The 20,055-nt window shown below is 38.7% G+C and overlaps 1 protein-coding gene across 1 annotated transcript; it reads left to right on the top strand.

Annotated features, from left to right (window-relative positions):
- The first annotated feature begins 2,535 nt into the window (after positions 1–2,535).
- Positions 2,536–11,603, top strand: psma3 (proteasome 20S subunit alpha 3). The gene is made up of 11 exons (XM_017699860.2): positions 2,536–2,689; positions 3,291–3,373; positions 3,523–3,646; positions 4,355–4,456; positions 7,025–7,098; positions 8,073–8,145; positions 8,260–8,325; positions 8,740–8,786; positions 11,045–11,112; positions 11,232–11,296; positions 11,373–11,603. Exons 1-11 carry the CDS (start codon positions 2,669–2,671, stop codon positions 11,415–11,417), a joined length of 768 nt encoding a protein of 255 aa, XP_017555349.1. The 5' UTR covers positions 2,536–2,668; the 3' UTR covers positions 11,418–11,603.
- The last annotated feature ends 8,452 nt before the right edge of the window (positions 11,604–20,055 follow it).

Here is a 20,055-nt window from a genome sequence, read left to right as displayed (position 1 = left end):
ATCTTCTTTTGATTTTCTATGTAATAAAAACTTACATTCCATTTATGAATCACCATTGTTTGTTTCTTTGATGTAAACTACACTGCTAAAAAAAAAGGGGGAACACTTAAACAACACAGTATAACCCCAAGTAAATCAAACTTCTGTCCACTTAGGAAGCAACACTGATTGACAATCAATTTCACAGCTGTTGTGCAAATGGAATAGACAACAGGTGGAAATTATTGGCAATTAGCAAGACACAATAAAGGAGTGGTTCTGCAGGTGGGGACCACAGACTTCTCAGTACCTATGCTTTCTGGCTGATGTTCTGGTCACTTTTGAATGTTGTTGGTGGTGCTTTCACACTCGTGGTAACATGAGACGGACTCAACAACCCACACAAGTGGCTCAGGTAGTGCAGCTCATCCAGGATGGCACATCAATTCAAGCTGTGGCAAGAAGGTTTGCTGTGGCTGTTAGCGTAGTGTCCAGAGGCTGGAGGCGCTACCAGGACACAGGCCAGTACACCAGGAGACGTGGAGGAGGCCGTAGGAGGGCAACAACCCAGCAGCAGGTCCGCTACCTCCGCCTTTGCAAGGAGGAACAGGAGGAGCACTGCCAGAGCCCTGCAAAATGACCTTAGGCAAGCCACAAATGTGCATGTGTCTGCACAAACGGTTAGAAACTGACTCCATGAGGATGGTATGAGGGCCTGACGTCCACAGATAGGGGTTGTGCTCACAGCCCAACACCGTGCAGGATGCTTGGCATTTGCCAGAGAACACCAGGATTGGCAAATTCGCCACTGGCGCCCTGTGCTCTTCACAGATGAAAGCAGGTTCACACTGAACACGTGACAGACGTGACAGAGTCTGGAGACGCCGTGGAGAGCGATCTGCTGCCTGCAACATCCTTCAGCATGACCGGCTTGGCAGTGGGTCAGTAACGGTGTGGGGTGGCATTTCTTTGGAGGGCCGCACAGCCCTCCATGTGCTCACCAGAGGTAGCCTGACTGCCATTAGGTACCGAGATGAGATCCTCCGACCCCTTGTGAGACCATATGCTGGTGCGGTTGGCCCTGGGTTCCTCCTAATGCAGGACAATGCTAGACCTCATGTAGCTGGAGTGTGTCAGCAGTTCCTGCAAGATTAAAGCATTGAAGCTATGGACTGGCCCGCCCGTTCCCCAGACCTGAATCCGATTGAGCACATCTGGGACATCATGTCTCGCTCCATCCACCAACGCCACGTTGCACCACAGACTGTCCAGGAGTTGGCGGATGCTTTAGTCCAGGTCTGGGAGGAGATCCCGCAGGAAACCATCCGCCACCTCACCAGGAGCATGTCCAGGCGTTGTAGGGAGGTCATACAGGCACGTGGAGGCCACACACAATACTGAGCCTCATTTTGACTTGTTTTAAGGACATTACATCAAAGTTGGATCAGCCTGTAGAGTGGTTTTCCACTTTAATTCTGTGTGTGACTCCAAATCCAGGCCTCCATTGGTTAATAAATTTGATTTCCATTGATTTTTGTGTGATTTGTTGTCAGCACATTCAACTTTGTACAGAACAAAGTATTCAATGAGACTATTTCATTCATTCAGATCTAGGATGTGTCATTTGCGAGTTCCCTTTATTTTTTTGAGCAGTGTATATGCCAAAGAGCAGAGGGCATATGTCAGAACATGGCTGACATGTAAGAGGCCTACTTAGTAAGTCCAACAGGTATTTAAACCAGTACTCATAAATTTGGAAACAATGTTTTCAATGATATTTAACCGATTTTGGTTGTGTACAAATCGATTCTAATGTGTTAATCCTGTGCAACTTCACAGGCTTAAGATAAGTTGTAGAACTCCAAAGAAGCTGTAAATAAAAATGAAGACATTTAAGATGTGCCCACAATGATGAATGGAGCTATAGAAGAGAAAATGACTGAGAAAGCTGTATAACATTGATCTATTTATAATAAAATTCATGCTTTGGACCCTTCAAATTTAAAAAGTGCTGATCAAATCTCAAGGCAAACAACTTGGCAAAATTGAGTGTAAATACATAGTTACGTGGTATATTATTTATCATTTCATTCACTTCTTGTTCGCTTGAATGGAATATTGAATAAAACATCAATACATTTCAATGTCGTTTCTGATATTTAAATTACTACAAGACTTCATTGCAAAAAGCATTACAAGAGAGTTATTTTAAGGGGGCAATGTAACAGACATTCAGCATTTTCAAAGTATATCAAATAAACCAAATAAACAAATGTTTTGTTCTGATGGTGACAATATGAGCTGCTTGCTTATCAATGAGTGCATATCACTATATTGACACTATTTAATATGATATATTAAGTACATTCAGACAGTACTGCTTTTGTTGTTATTACGTTTTCTTTGTATTAATATGTAAGGACTTACAAACTACGTTTCCTTTTTAAGCAGACAGGGCCTTTTGCAGGGGAGACTCTTGTTATGAAGCTTCAACGGCTTTACTAGGGATGCTTCACATTATCATACGCACTACTGTACTGCATCGTGATTGGACAACATTGCGCCCAATCAGCGAGTCCCTTCAGGCGGAGTGACGGGGATGCAGCAGCGTTGCGGCTAACGTTAGCTAATGCAGTAGTTAGCTAACCGAGCTCCTCTTACCAACTATAGGTTCTTACTGTAACACAAAATGAGCTCTATCGGGACCGGGGTGAGTGGAATAAGTGAAGGCCTTTGTGTTGGTGTTGATTTATTCCTGCGCGTAGCTCGAGTTTAATTTTTTGGCCTGTCATGCTTGTAGCGAGGTGAGGTTATCTCGCTATCACCGAGTTACCGAACGGCACTAACAGACAGCGACTTCTCAGCTCCTAGAACGTTTGTAATGTTTTGGGTGAATCCGGTCGAATTTATTAAGTAAACATTTTGAGAATATTTCATTACTCTTCTCTAATCGTGGCAGCCAAACTCTGCGTTTTATTTTCATGTATGCCTCTGCTGAGTCACCGCTTGCTAACAATGAATGACGAGCTAACGTTACTGCACTTGGCTCCAATGACAAGACACTTAAAGTTAGCTAGGTAGCTAACAAAAGTGAAAGTAATCTGTTTTAAAGACCAGTAAAGTTTTAACCTTAAATTAAAGTACATAATGTAAACAAGCAATTATAACACCTCAATAATAAACAAAGAAATTCGCTCAAATATTTAGTTAGCTAGCGAAGAAAGTAACCTTAACTGGCTCTTCCTTTAGGCCTGCTCTCAAAACAAAATTGAACACCATAACTTACTTTTGTCGTTCTTTTTCCAATCCAGTATGACTTGTCTGCCTCCACCTTTTCACCGGATGGCAGGGTATTTCAAGTTGAATATGCCATGAAAGCAGTGGAAAATAGCAGGTACGTGTCGCACTTCATTGTTACTTGCATACCGTCATCACAGTCCATGCCTTAATGCAGATGCAGAATGGCCAACCTGGTTTGACTTTGTTATAAGCTGTAGCTCTTAAATCTAAAGCATATTGACGGAGGTTTGCTTATGCTTGCAGCACAGCAATTGGAATCCGCTGCAAAGATGGAATAGTGTTTGGTGTGGAGAAGCTGGTCTTGTCTAAACTCTACGAGGAGGGTTCCAACAAGCGCATCTTCAATATTGATCGTCATGTTGGGATGGTATGTATGGTGTTCGTGATGTAAAACGTGCTTGGTGCACTATTTATTCTGAAATAAATAAATTAAAGGTGCACTCTGGCCTATATGAGAAATGTAATCGTTTACATGTACCAATATGTGTGCTCTCCTGCACTGGTCTTGAGAGTGAGAATTACTGGGGAAAACTGCTCTGATGATGTAGCTTGAAGGTGGGCGGAACATTTGAAAAACTAAAGTGATTTGGGGTGAATGCATGAAGATGGGTTGATAACTGGCTGGTGCAGAAGGAGAGCTAGTGTTAGTGCTAGGAGGCTGAATATCACTTCTGAATTGTTTAGCCTCAATATCAGTGGTACTTCAGTGGGTTTCTTTATAGTGGGGTGACTCACAATGACTATGATGTGTTTGTGTAATGCGTATTGGGTGTTGTAGTAAGAGAATGTTGATGGACACAACCACAAAAGGATAAAATAATGTGAATTCTGACAAGCCAGTAATGATTAGTGATGCAGTGCTATGCTATTGGATATTACATAATGCAACAAAGCAGAGATGGTTGAAATTCAGAGGGATTGCAGCTATGTAATAAAAAATTGCATAGTGGCTTTTGTGTATTGTGATACATTAGTGCTTAGCAGAAGGAGGAGGATGGGGCATGTCAAATCTTTCCACTTCACAGTTTGAGTTGATATGAACACTAAGCAAAGAGTGGCTTTCTCTGTCCTTCAGGCTGTGGCAGGGCTTCTTGCAGATGCCAGATCTCTCTCTGAGGTGGCGAGGGAAGAGGCCTCCAACTTCCGCTCCAACTATGGCCATGACATCCCTCTGAAGGTAAGATGGAAAATCTTTGTCTGCTTATATTAAGTACGAGAATAAAATGTCAGAGCATGTTTTAATTCTTCATTGCGCTGTAAATGTATAGATGATCAATTAGTCACAGCAGAATGTGTTTTTCACACTAAAAATCTTGGACAACATCTTTACTGTTAGTGTTCAAGTTTTGTATCATTCAAGCTTTGTCCTCAAACAGTATTTTTTACAGGATTCACACATTCTGTGTTGCTGTGAAAGTCCTGTTATGCCAGATGTGATATAAAACAAATCCTACGTTCAGTCATAGATGCAATCAACTTGTATAAAATACACTTTTGTCAAAATTTTAGATGTATTTTGGCTGGGTAAGGCTGGGATATGGGGAATCTAGGCCCAATCCCATTTCACTCCTTGCCCCTAACACTTAGCCCTACCCCTCCGTTTTGCACGTTCACGTCTAGGGGTAGGGTTGTACCGATTGTTGCTGAGATGGAGGGGTAGGGCAAAGTGTTAGGGCTTAATTGCCCATCGAAACGGAGATTTTTCAGAGGCGCACTACAAACAGTGTTATGAGAAAATTCCAAGAATGCTGTGCAAATCATCGGCAAGATGGCTGCACAAGCGGCCAAAGAGACACATAAATGTATTTTCTCTGTTAAAAAGCTGTTGTCTTGTAAGAACCATTGTAATAGTGTTTTATGGTCATTTCCTCCATAACACACATAAAAATCGCTACCTAGTCACTACCTAGTGAAATTTCCCGTTCTACCTTAAATGGTGCAGCAGTTACAATCTGGTACCCGGGGTTGCTGCACCATTTAAGGTGGAACGGGAAAATTCGATCATGGAGCTGGCGATTAGAAAGCTAAGTTCTGCTTCATATCACTGAAGAATTCTTGGTGGCGATAATAAATAATTGCCCCCCTCTTTTAAGGCATATGATGCACTAAATGTATTTAACCAGTGAGGAGCTGAACTTTTCCCTCTTCTGTTGTCACTGCAGACTGGCAGGGTCTTCTGCAGAGCAGCGCTAGTAGCTGTTAATGAAGTGGTGCAGGTTTTGTTTGTGCTCTTTTTTTTATTTGGTTGCTCATTTCATTGATTGATGCGTAAAACTGAAGTTGTGAATGAATCGCGAACATCCATGTTTTTCAGTCTCCTTTGGATAAAAGGCAACTATCAGTGCAATATACCATTATTTATACCATAATTTTTCCAGGCTATTTTAAATATGATTCACCTGTCCCATTTAATAGGGGGAAGATTTCAACCACTACCCCTTGTGACTCAGCTTCAAGGGGGAGGGCTACACTCGAAAACAAGTGGTAGGGGTAAAAATAAGAAATGGGATTGGGCCCTAGTCTAATACAGGTTCCCCATAAACTCTGGCCAATAATTCTTTTGTGCCTTGATTTTATTTTCACTTTGTTTTTTTGTAACTAGCTTGAAAAGTAATTTGACTCTGGTTGGTGGGGTATAAGAATAGGTGCACTCCTATATGTGAAATACCTTTGTAATGTGCATGCTTTACATGGACAAAATAGATATTGCCTTGTGAGAAACAAGCGAAGACATCAGCATGTTACCCACCAGAAATGGACAAACTGTTGTGATGTAATCATCAGATGATTGTTTGGTCTGGTTGTAGGAAAATGTTACAGTTGACGTGTCTAGCAAAGGTACATTTACTCCTCAAGTTCACCTTGCAAGTGATACTGCATCATCAGGCACTTTTTGTTTTTCTAGTTCATCACATTGTCTTTAACTGTGTGAAAGACTGTTCAGTTTAACTGTGAAAGTAATAAATTATGAAGCAGTCAGTATGATTACAAGAGGAATGTAAATCAAAAAGTCAAAACTGGATAAATCGCTGTTGTTGCTAGTGATTTTAATTGTAGGAATGTTCTATACACTTGTAGAATTTTAATCAGTTTAGAGGCTGTGAATAGAAGGCTATCTCTAGAGATTGATATCTTTATGCAAGGGATGTAAATTTAAATTTCAAACACTTTACGTGGGTCTTCTCTCTGCTTATGCTGTATTCTTGTCTGGTGATTTTGTTCATAAACCTCCACATATTGATCCGCTGTTCACATGATGAAGAATTTCATCCTCCTAACCTCCACTTCTGAATCGCTCCATTTCCCAGACATGCTGTGCTGTTCATTGTTGATTTTATGTTTTCCTCCTGTTTTTTTCTTAGCTGTGGTAATGTTTTAAATCACATGCCTCAACAAGTGTGTTCCCTGACATTTACCATCTACTGCTCGCACATGAGCCCTCCTTCAAATTTTCTGGAAGTTGTACTACGGCTATGCCGTGTTCATCTTCCTGTGGATTTTGATTATGGCTTATTGATTCTTGATTAACTACCAATGAATTCCTTGGTGAAGGGGCTAAAGACAACAGTATTATATAACCTGCATATTGCTTTCAAATTTAGAAAGAAACATTCCATACAAATGGTAATGGTTCTTTTCTTAGTAGGCTTAATTAGAGACTTCTGATGAAATGGTTTGTTTTTTTTATAATTTTTAAAAAATGTTTTTAAATTTCTTCATGATTTTTCTCTCGTTTTATGAACAGCATCTGGCAGACAGAGTCGCCATGTACGTCCATGCCTACACATTGTACAGTGCAGTTCGGCCTTTTGGATGCAGGTAAGTCAGTCATTTTTTTTCGTACAGATAATACATTTTCAAGATTTTTTACATGTCACGATGAGCTGCAGTCAACTAAAACTAGTTATCAATACTAGACTAATTATTTCTGAACCTATTGAAGGGCCCAAATTATGTGTCTCTTAAATTTTTGTTTCGTTTGGAATAAACAATACAGATCAGTTGATCAAAACAGCTCATTTATCTTTTATTAGTCTTAAAGGCACAGTAACAAAATCAGGCTGTTGAATTCTGATGTTATTTCTTTCCTTATTATTTCCTTTATTTTTACTGAAATGTTACTATTATTTTTATGTTCTTCCTAATTGCATTTTAGTGTCTTTTTACTTTTGTTATACTTTTATCCTGTGCTTTTTAATTGTATTTATTAAATACCAGAAAATTGATATATTAATGTTTTATTTTTATTCTTGATCTTTTTTCTCCCTCTGTTGTTTTTACTTTGTATTGTGATGCACTTTGAGCTGCATTTTTTAATGTATGAAAGGTGCTGTATAAATAAACATTATCATTATTATTATTATTATTACTACTACTACTTTTGGTTCATAAACCAGTCATTCATGTTTACATGACCATTTCCTCAACTCTCTTTATACTTTAGAATTAGACAGTCTGTTTTTGTTGTTATGCCTTTTAAGGCTGATATAAATGAGCTGTGCTCTGTTTGGCTTCAGTGTATTGTACCTCTTTCAGAAAGCACTCAGAACTGAAACACTCGCTAGAGCTTCAATACAAATGGGAGGAGCATAATGCTGTAGGCTGAATAGATGGAAATATGTAATTGAGTTAGTTCTTGTGACATCACAAACAGTGGATTCAAAACGGGCTGTTTTTGCAACTACTTTACATATATGGACTGGGTAGTGAGTGGTACATTTTGAAACTTAAAAATACCCTTTTCCCTTTAAATTATTAATATTAATTGTATGTCAAATGATATCTGTCTCCAGTTTCATTCTCGGATCTTACGATGAAGATGATGGTCCTCAGCTCTACATGGTTGACCCTTCAGGAATTTCATATGTAAGATGTCACTGGTGATGGTCTGATTAATGTCACATGTGCATTGCATTGAGTCTACATGCACTAAGTAAATCTTAGCACCAACATTAGTATTTGCTTTTTGTGTTTTTTTAGGGTTACTGGGGCTGTGCCATTGGAAAAGCCAAGCAAGCTGCAAAGACAGAGATTGAGAAACTTCAGGTGGGATTCCAGTATTGGTGTTTGTTCAAAACTACTTGACTAGGTTTTTATCTTTCTAGCTTAATTGTTTAACTTCCTCTGTACCCATCTATTTTTTTACCCTTTTGGTTGCAACTGTCTTGGAGAGCAAATCCTTGATAAAATGGTATTACTGTTCAGGTTATTTATTTTTTTTGTGATCATGATGCATAATGATGAGTATGTTAAATGCACCCGGTGCTGTATTTAAACTAGTTAAATTATTTTAATGGGACCGGGAATGATTGGGGAAAATGTTAAATGCAATATGTAATTACGCCTTTAGAGTCTGGTTTTTGTGAAAATTGCATATTTGGTGCAGTAGTTAAATGTTTTTGTACATAGGATAACCCCTTATCAACCTCCTCATCATTAATGTTCTCTTTATTTCAACAGATGAAAGATATGACGTGCAGAGAGCTGGTGAAGGAGGTTGCAAAAATGTAAGTGGAACAATGAATTTTGCTTGGCTGCTGTTCTCTTTCAGTACAGATGCTGCTGGCAGTTCGTCTTGCTTCTCGAGTGTCTTAGTGGATTGTTGCATTGGCGTCCACACTTTAACTCGTTTGTTCAGTGGCTTGTTGATGAGTTGCATCGGATGTGTTACGGCAGAAAAATCAACTGAGAATTACTTGGAGTACAGTGTTCAGGGTTTTCTGGCCTGAATTCAAAATGAGTTAAGAGAAAAGTTTGAGTAAGACAATACCTGTTGATTATAATATCATATAGTTATGGATTTGCACAGATGACATGTTTTAAACATGGCGACATTATAATATTTAGTCAAAATGTGTAGAGTTTGTACTAGCAGAAACGCCTGGATGTGGCACTCCTGTTTGGTTTAACATAACAACCACTAACAGCAGAATTTAAGCACTCAGCTAGCCTCCCCTTTAAAATCATGAGCTGATGTGCAAATTTCTTCTTCCCACTGTAAAAACTGTGTGTTATTTAGTTTATATAAGTTGCTGCTTTTATTGATCTATGCAGAATATCTAGAATGGCTGTTATTATTTGATGAGCATAAGCTCAAGACCAGACATACTAGTATTTGGTTTACTGAGTTCTGATAACATGTTATGTTCCCTCCCTGCTGGGATGTGTATAATCACAGCAAGCATAGCTTCAGAATGGCAGCATTAAACCCAATGAGTAAAGTTAATGTACACTGTTAGATCTCTTAAAGGCGTTGATAGAAATGAGCAAGATCATAGTGGTGGAATATTTGTATAAACAAAAGATATGAATGAAGATCTCCATTTTAAGGACTGTATGCATAGTTGGTCCATGATCATAATCATAAGATTTAAAACAAACTTTTTGTTTTTAGAATCAAGAAATGATTGGCATGTGGTATATTTTATGCTGAGTCAGTGCTGTGTGGCCCTGTTGGCAATAACATCTTATTGTTGTGATATGATCACCACAACTATATCATTTAACCACTCAAAACAGCACATCTACACTAGTGCTTTTCAAAAGTAGCTCCTGCATCCAGATATTGATTGGATCTCATTTCTCTGCATAATATCAAAAATCAGGCTGGTGCCACACTGGAGCAGAGTAGGCGTAGCCTATGTAGGCTATGCTCTGTTTAATGTATTATAACATTTTGTAGTCACTTTGCACAACTTTCCTGGCATTTTAAGCTATAAAGAACAAACAATTATGGCAGCTTGTAAGAGTTTAGCAGTGGCAACTGATGCTCACTGGGGGTGGTGGGACAATTGTATATTGTACTTCATATGCAGCAAATGGCTTTTCAAGTTTCACATTGGTAACATTGCATTTAAATACACATTGAGATGCACAAAATAACTTATTTAACAAGAGTGGCAGAAAGAATTTTTAAAGTTTTGGATGGAGGTTACGTGAGGTTAGCCATGTTGCATTTACATGCACACAGATCTGATGCTGCAGCTAGACCAGAACACATTCTGACAACATCCAGATACAGGATGGATTTTGATGGCATGTCTAAATAGAGCAGGAGTTCTCATCTCCAGTTTCAGATACTAGTAATCCTATGCACAGTGAGAAGCATCCTGTGAACCACTTCTAAAATATTTTAATGGTTATTTTATTGTACATGTATAACCACATAATACTGCTATTTCTAAAATGACAATTAGGAAAACGTTTGTTTATTAAGAGTTTGACACTTTTGATGTGCATGTCTTTATAATCTCTTAAACTGAGTGGGTAATTATAGATTGGATAGTTTTAAAATGAGGTGAAGCATGCTTGAAGTCATTAATAAATACTCAATATATGCATTTGACTGCTCACATAAATTAGACTGTGTATTAATGCACAAAGATGTCTTGGTTCTTTTAAAAGCAGTAAGCCGCTCGAGGCTCTGTTACAGGGATTTCACCCTGCTTTGTGCTATGCAAAATCACAGTACTGCAAGGAGTCTCGTGGCTCATTGCTGTAACATCATAAGACAAATTAAACAAGAGAGAAATAAAACCAACAAGCAGTTGTAACGTCTTACTCCTCTGTTTACATCTTTTGGTTTGATGTTGAATAGAACTAAAATGCAACAGTGTATCATTTTCTGGTTTGGTCTGCATCAGGGGAACTGAACTACAAGTATAAACACATCCTTAAATATAAGATCATAAGTGTGATAACACTGACCTGGTGTTATGCACATGCTCAAATAAATGTTTCTTTTTTTCCCCTCCTTGCATCTCAGCATCTACATTGTACATGATGAAGTGAAAGACAAAGCCTTTGAGTTGGAGCTCAGTTGGGTTGGAGAAAGTAAGTTGTTTTTTTTTCTTTTTTTCCCCCTTTTTTAATGACCAGTTAAACAAGATGCATCTCATTAAGTTATCTGTTTAAGAGATTAAGTGCATTAATATCTTTATGCTTCCTTTCAGTCACAAAAGGCAGACACGAGCTGGTCCCTAAGGATATCAAAGAAGAGGCTGAGAAATATGCTAAAGTAAGCCCTTCATCAATAAGGTCTAGGTCTCATTTGCCTTATCGTTTTGACTCATATGCGGTTTTGGTCTTTACAGGATTCGCTGGAGGAGGAGGATGACTCTGACGAGGACAACATGTAAACCACTTGCTTATCAGCCGATATTTTCTGCTTACCTAATCTATCCCATTGTTCATGCACCCTGACAGTTCTAAAAACTTCCTTAACTCAGATTTCTTTTATATGTTTTGTAGTAAATGGGCCAATTGAGTACTGTTTTCTTTTGAGGGTTTAAAAGATAAAATAAAAAGTTGGAATTTGTCTTTCATGTTGTGAATACTACTTACAAGCTGATATACAACTAGTAATAACATTGTATTCTCTTGTGGAATAGTTGGCTGAAAGCCACTGTAGCTGTACTTTAGTTATGTGTAGTCTTTATACAACCCCAATTCCAATGAAGTTGGGACGTTGTGTAAAACAAATAAAAACAATGATTTGCAGATCCTTTTCAACCTATATTCAATTGAATAGACTACAAAGACAAGGTATTTAATGTTCAAATGGATAAACTTTGTTTTTTGGAAATGTTCACTCATTTTGAATTTGATGCCTGCAACATGTTCCAAAAAAGTTGGGACAGGGACAACAAGAGACTGGGAAAGGTGAGGAATGCTCAAAAAATTTAACTGGAAACAGGTGAGTGTCATGAATGGGTATAAAGGGAGCATTCCTGAAAGGCTCAGTCGTTCACAAGCAAGCATGGGGCGAGGTTCACCACTTTGAACAACTGCGTGAGCAAATAGTCCAACAGTTTAAGAACAATGTTTCTCAGCCATATATCAACAACACCCAGAAACACCGCTGGCTTCTCTGGGCCCGAGCTCATTTGAAATGGACTGACGCAAAGTGAAAGTGTCCTGTGGTCTGACGAGTCCACATTTCAAATTGTTTTTGGAAATCATGGACGTTGTGTCCTCCAGGCCAAAGAGGAAAAGGACTGTTCAAATTGTTATCAGTGCAAAGTTCAAAAGCCAGCATCTCTGATGGTGTGGGGGTGTGTTAGTGCCCATGGCACGGGTAACTTGCACATCTGTGAAGGCACCATTAATGCTGAAAGGTACATACAGGTTTTGGAGCAACATATGCTGCCATCCAAGCAACGTCTTTTTTTTTTTTTTTTTTAGGGACGTCCTGCTTATTTCAGCAAGACAATGCCAAACCACATTCTGCACGTGTTACAACAGCGTGGCTTCGTAGTAAAAGAGTGCGGGTACTAGACTGGCCTACCTGCAGTCCAGACCTGTCTCCCATTGAAAATGTGTGGCGCGTTATGAAGCGCAAAATACAACAGAGACCCCGGACTGTTGAGCAACTGAAGTTGTACATCAAGCAAGAATGTGAAAGAATTCCACCTACAAAGCTTCAACAATTAGTGTCCTCAGTTCCCAAACACTTATTCAGTGTTGTTAAAAGGAAAGGTGATGTAACACAGTGGTAAACATGCCCCTGTCCCAACTTCTTTGGAATGTGTTGCAGGCATCAAATTCAAAATGAGTGAAGATTTGCAAAAAACAAAGTTTATCTGTTTGAACATTAAATATCTTGTCGTTGTAGTGTATTCAATTGAGTACAGGTTGAAAACGATTTGTAAATCATCGTATTATGCATTTATTAATGTTTTACACAACGTCCCAACTTCATTGGAATTGGGGTAGTATTTAGATTGCAGACAAACAGACATCTTCAGTAGTACACTGCAAGGATTTGAACCTTGTACTGAGTATCAGCAGTGCCAGCCACCAGTGTAAGGAACTGCAGAGCAACTATTTGTCAGCGTAAAACTTGCATTTTGCATTTGATTCTGATATCCTTTGCTGTGCACCTAACTTGAGAAATTCAGTCTGACTTAAGATACTGGAGCAGTATCTGGATCTTAAAATTTCACTACCTTAAGTAAGATCACAAGAGGCTACTGTCAAAACGAGCATGACTGCAATTTGTCCTTGATTGGGTCTGCTGCTTGCTTGAAAACAATATGCACACGGTAGAATGCTAAGAGCATTTGCTATTACCTACGATCAAGAAATCTCATGTGTGTCCCACAACAGTGGTAACCTTGAGAAGCAAAATTGCATGGCCAGAGAATCTGGAGCAATTTGTTGCTTGATGTGGTCAAGAACTGCCTACTTTCATTGAAAGAGATATTTGACTGACTCACAAAATATCCAACCACAGACTGCTGGTTTACACTGACACAGAGTTGGGCAGTTTTTCAAAACAGGGCTGCAACCAAAACAATCCTGCTGGAAATATTTGTAGGCAAACTCTTGAACATTTCGCTGAAAAGAAAACTATTCAATAAAAAGATGCAATGCAATGAATGTTACAAACTTTTCTTCAATCCATTGGCTAAATCTTGCTCTTAAAGGCTGTCACAGCACGCAGAGCACGCAACTAGCAGTTGTATTTCCCGTCGGTCAGAGCCTGCTGCATGAAAATGCATACACATACACAAGCGAATAGTCAAGAGTATATCAGAAGATATCGGATGGAGCGTCTGAGGCTGAGAATACTCTGAACTTAGTCAAACAGATTGCCAATAAGTTACAATCTTTCCACCAGTGTGGTGAATTAGTACAGCAACAAAATTTGTGAAGCACGTTTCATACAAAGTGGCAGTTCAAAGTGTTTACAGGAACATAAAAGTATTAGAAAATAATACAGCTCATAACCGTCTTGAGATGTAGCACCTCAGAATGGATTTTGCAAGAATATTTCCCAAGACAAAGTGCATAAGAAGCAATAAATGCAATTGCGATTATACTCAATTCTTGCCCTTTAAGTGAAGAACAACACCAAAAGTTACTGCTTTCACCTGCTGAATAGCAGCTGTAACTGAACACAAAAATGACTTCAAAGTAATACAAACCTCTAATCTGTTAATCAATCCTTGGGATACCTGTGCTCGCAAACTTTTTAAAAACTCCCAAAGAGTTGATAAAGCTTACGAGAACATTTAAAATGTCATACCAATCAAAGATGAAAATTCAGGAGCAAAAGATAAAATATAATGAAATAGTAAATAAAAAAATGGTGCTAAAATAAAGTGCACTGAAACTAAACCAGCTCATCACATCCTTAAATCTAGCACCTCAGAAAGGGTTTTTGCAAAGCATGGTTACTAAACCAAAACATGGTTAAAAGAAAGTACAAAGTACATCAAATTAAAAGAATTAAACAAAGCACTGAAGTGTTGCAATTATTGTGTAAAGGATAAAGTGCAGTAAGAGTAGGATACAAACATAAAAGAAAATGAAAACAAAGGTAAAGTGCAATAAAAAATAAAGTTAGAGCTCAATCATGCGCAAATGAAAAGAGAAACGTTCTTAACCTGGATTTAAAATGTGACTTTTGCGACACTTCTAAGATCTTCTGGCAGTTTGTTCCAGTCGTCTGCTGCATAACCATAGATATACATACCTAGATGATGCGTTGTCTGTTCTCTGTCTGAAGCGATACATCTGCGTGTCTGCAATGTTGGAGCGGTCAAGATCCGCTTGTATAGAAAGATGATGAGCTCTCAGGATTAAATCGGCCACAACTTACTTATTACTACTTATCGATTTTCACCAAATTTGTTTTGTTATAATCCTCAGACATACATTAATGTAGGTTGCACAGACTGCTCTTGGTAGCTTTGAATAATTGTGATTGTGCTAATTAGCCGTCCAGACCAGCAGGAAAATATAACAGCTAAATGCTGCTTCACCATGTGTGGTTCGGACTTTGGGCACTATTAAATCACTTGGGTCCATGGATCTAAGAGACCTACTTAATCAGTGTAAAAACTGAAGAAAGAAAAAAAAAAAATGCCTTTGCTTCTTAAAATGCTTCGCAAAACATAAACAATGCGTTTGTTTAAGGATGTTACTACTTTAAAAAAAATATATAGTTAGTGGATACCACACAAACTGAAAGCAGAATTTTGAACTTATGCTGGATTCACTTTACATGCCAAGTGGACTAGCCAAATAATACAGGTCTTCACAACCTACACTGTGTGCTCCCAAGGCTACAGGCTTGTGATGGTGGATGTGTGTATGAATAGGAAACATGGACTTTCTGCCATACATTTACTTGTTTAGCACATCAAAAACCAACTGTATCAACACTATCTCTGATGGAATGTTAAAATTCTGTTGCATCATTTTAATTACAGTTAATTAAAACCTATACACATGAATCAGCAGTGCTGGCTCAGAGGTTGGCTTAATAAATGAAGGATTAGATTACCTATATTATGCCAGTCACTGAGTACACTCATGCCTACTTGTCCTTTCTGGTGCAATTTTGGGAGAATGCAAACAAAAACCTAAGCTGAAACGATGGAATACAATGTTATGAATACTATGCACCTATATGTGGTATATTAATAAAATGCTCATACTCCTTTTCAAACACTCTACAAAAAAAACACACCAAACTCACTAAAACAAAGAGAAAAGCACTGTACATTTAAGTGTTTTGTGGTGGCAGGTGTGTTAAAAAACAAGAAACGTTTCAGCAAGGCCTCGCATTTAGTTTAGACTGACATTTGCAAACACAAACTTCTTATTTTCCAAATATGTGCATGAATCACAAATTACAATAAACCACAATGTGTCAATGTCTCAAAATAGAAGTTCTCATTTTCAAATTCCGGAAAAGTACGTATGCAGCGAGTTCTAAATATGTGGAATGTAATGTGCAAATATAAGATTCATTCTGCACATGTGAATCAAATAACTGTTACCATGGTCATGTGGCTGGCACCCTTTCACAACCAAAGAGTTGCAAATATGCAAGGGTCCAGTTGTACGGCGCTCAGGAATCACAAATATAGTGCTGAGTGGAACATGTTACTTTCTTCCATTTTTAAATGGTTGCACTATGTATTACTACAACTCACTTTAACAACAAGTGTAACATCAGGCATGATGTCTAGCTGAATTCATTTTACTGAAATCTCATCTGTGGAGGATGAAAGTAGGAACAGTCAAACACATTTCCCACCTTACAGTTTCTCTGGTGTTTATGCGTTTTAGCTATCTGTTCCTAATAATCCGAGAGATGGCCTCACCAAAAAGTCACCAAATCTCAGGAGGTACATGACTTTCTCCCACTAATGCTTTCAGATGAGAACTTGCAAAGGGAATTGCTTATTGTCATTTACACGCTATTATACAAATGTGCGACTCATCACCTACATTTGTGCAAACTTGAGGTTCATGTTTGCCACTATACCAGACTCACATTACAGGATTAATAAAATTCTTAACCAATTTTACATATTTTTTTTGTTATTATTTGCCCTTCAGCTGTCAGAGCCACCAAAATAGAAGACCGCACTTACACAGTTCCAGACTATGCCTGCAAATCCTGACCACAATCAGGTTGTCACTCTTAGAATCTGGGATCTTGTAGAACCTCTCATGAACAAATGTGACTTAAAATGAAAAACATGCTGATTGTAAGGGACAGATTGCAGGTTGATTAAAAATGTCCTTCTGTATCCTTCTTATTTCATATGAAACCTTTACTGAACTTTTTCCCAAAACTACACATTGTTGAGTCATAAATAATGAATATGGTGGGGCAGTTAGTACTGGACTGCGAGTAGACCAGAGGGGTTAAGTCTGAATTAAACAGAGCCTACGTCACAGCCTAGTCTTGAATGATGATGACTGTTTTAAGACCAGCCTGAACTTTATGTACTGATTTTCAACCAAAGCAATTCATCTTTTATATTTACCAGATTACTATTACAGCTTCCAGTATAGCCCTTTTTTCAGAATACTGTATTGCTTTAGGAACTTCCATAAGTCAGCTAAAAGGCATATGCAGGAATGAAGAGAAAACAGCTCAGAAGATAAACACAACAGACTGCTACCAAACTACTAAAAACCAAGTTTACCCAATTACCCTTTATGGATGCAAAATCAAGTCACCAGAATTTAAAATACTTAAAGATTCCCACAGGAAAATAATGTCTAGTATCAAAGTCTTTTCATGTCACTTATGTTACAGTATGAGCCAGTCTTGAGCTAACCGGTAGTACAGGTTATTAAATGTTCTGGTATAGAAGTAGTATACAGACAGTACTTTAGTTTAGCTACTTTAGCTTACTGGGTAAATAATTAGTCACATGTAAAGATGGGTGATATGACAAAAATGTAATTTTGCAATGCATATGTTCCAATATTTATTTTTTTAATCATCTGATAAGTCAGAACAGACTTAATACTGCCACATTTTAGAAAAAAACTATGAATTCAATGATTAATATAAAAATGTTTACACATCTGACTGCATTAAATCTAAAAAGGAATAATTATGATTTCTTTGTAATCAAACATGCAGTTTTTAAGTGGCTTTTATATACTGATGATATCCACAACATGCTCAGAGAAGCATATTGTGACATGTGGTGATGTAATTTATCACTATAAAACATACTGTCATACCGCCCAGCCCTAGCTGCATGCAACCTTTTTTTTTTCTCAATACTTGCCTCAATAACAGCATCAATCCTGCCAGGTAAGGACTATGCCTCCTTCTTGTCCATTTCAGCCCACTCTTCCACTAACTGGATGCGCATTTCAGCTAGAGTTTGTACGTGCCTACTTCAGCACTTCACCTGCTGTTCCAAACTGAGAATTGGGCCTGAGGTCTGGTCAAAGTGTCCTAGTGTTCCATCTGTTAATCCACTCACACAGTCATTTGGGCCTACAGGAATATAGGAGTGACATATCCAAGCACTCTGCATGAAGTTATTGGAAAAGTGTGTTAAAATGAACAGGAATTCTCTCAAGAGACTGGAGTTATCCTGACAGGACTGGCGCAGTCAGTAAGGCAAAGGGATGTGTTACCCTGTCTTACAGATGAAATGACAAGTTTTGGTTTACACAAATACACCTTTTACTGTTAGTAATGCATGTTTCTACAGACTGGAAACATTATGTACAGCTTTGCATCTCAAGAGATGAAAGAATTATTTCTGTGGTTTATGAGTTAATTTGAACAAAGTTTGTTAGAAATCAAAGAACTTAACATAAAGCTATTCTGTTCTATTGTATGCTTATTGATGATTGACTTCAGTGTAAAATTACATCCAGTTAAATCAGTCTTAACAATAATTAAGTATTTTAAAATAATAACTTACCACTGAATATACTGGCTTGACATCAGAAACAGTGCTTTAAAAAGTCATTAGAGTGATTTGAAAGTCTGATTCTGAACTTGGCAGTTTATTTCAGACTCCAAATAGATTAAATATGTATAAGGGAAAAAATGACCTACATGACGACGTAAGGATGCGTTTTCTTCTCTAACCTTGCACTGCCCACAACTGTAGTTGTACAAGGGCAATATACGGTTTTTTTCTTCAACTGAAATATAACAGGGTTTCTAGAGCTCTAAGACAAAGCAGGTGAAAGATACACACGTTAAAGTCAGTGTGATGAATCCGGCTGTAACCTCTCCCCGACCATGCTGTCTTCCGTTACGTCAAATGTCCAATTCTGACGTTAAGCGGAATTGAAATTAAGACGCCATTACTCTCGCAGCCTTCAACTGACCTTTTCTACACTGTCGCACTGAAGTGCGTTTCTCTCCCATGTAAAACTGAATTTAATGCGCGAATAAGTTCACAGCAGGCCCTGAACTGTTTAGGTGGCTTATATAGACAGATTAACGCTCTTTTAGTTGATCTGTTGTCAGTTCGGACTCACCTCCGGATCGCCGAGCTCAGGTTCAGTACGACAAAACAACGACGATGGGAACAAAATGGCGAATGAACCCTCCGTTTTGACATGCGCAATAAAGAGCAAAACGTTTTATTTTTCCCTCTGAAATGAAGTCCATTCCCTTTCAATAAAACCGATGAACCAATGAACAGAGTAGGCGGGTCGTGTCGGTGAAATCCTAACCAATAAACGATTTCGACAGTTCTCGACGGGAAACGTGCAGCCAATGGTGTGTACACTGCGAGTTGTTTTAATTGTGAGGATTCGGCATTGCTGCCAACCAATGAGAAAGCCGAGTTTGTAGCGCCGCGTTCATATTAGCCAATCATGTCTCGAGTTTAGCTGCGTCCTATAGAATTTAACGCATCAGCGGGCCAATCACAGTTCCAAGAATGTGGCCACCGCGGTCATGACAGCCAATCGGATTTCGAGAAACACAACCTTGGCTCAACAGCTTGTTATTTCGTTTATGCTTTGCAACCCGAGGCGAGTGGTGAGCAGTCATATAGGAGTATGTAAGTATCTTTACCTGAGACATAACACTTAAACAACTTTTGTCTGGCGAAAATCCATAGTCCCGTGTGTCGTCGGTCACGAAAAAGTACAGATTGGGGGTGTTTTCTTTGCTGTTTTTTTCCCGACGAAGGGATTAACACGACGAAAATTTGAATGGCAGAGACTGTGCTAGCCAGCCAGCTAGTCGACCGACCGAGCGAGCTAGTCGTGCTGCTAGGCGGCTTGTTTTCGCGGCGAAGGGAGCGGAGCTTAGCTAAACCCGCTAACTGGCTTTAGAGGAATTAGGCGAGATCGGTTTAACGGCAACAATGACTCGTTATCGGACACTTTCTCGTCTGTACTAAACTTGTAGCTGGAGTAACATGAGTGTATAAAAGAACCTTCGCCACCGAGTCGACATTGTTCCGGAACTGGCTTTTGCTTTTTTTTGGCTCGCTGACTTAACTGGTATGTGAGGCTGTTGGAATCGCAGTAATA

The sequence above is a fragment of the Pygocentrus nattereri genome, chromosome 10 (assembly GCF_015220715.1).
Source record: "Pygocentrus nattereri isolate fPygNat1 chromosome 10, fPygNat1.pri, whole genome shotgun sequence".
Taxonomy (NCBI): Eukaryota; Metazoa; Chordata; class Actinopteri; order Characiformes; family Serrasalmidae; genus Pygocentrus; species Pygocentrus nattereri.
This window is presented reverse-complemented; position numbering and strand designations above follow the sequence as displayed.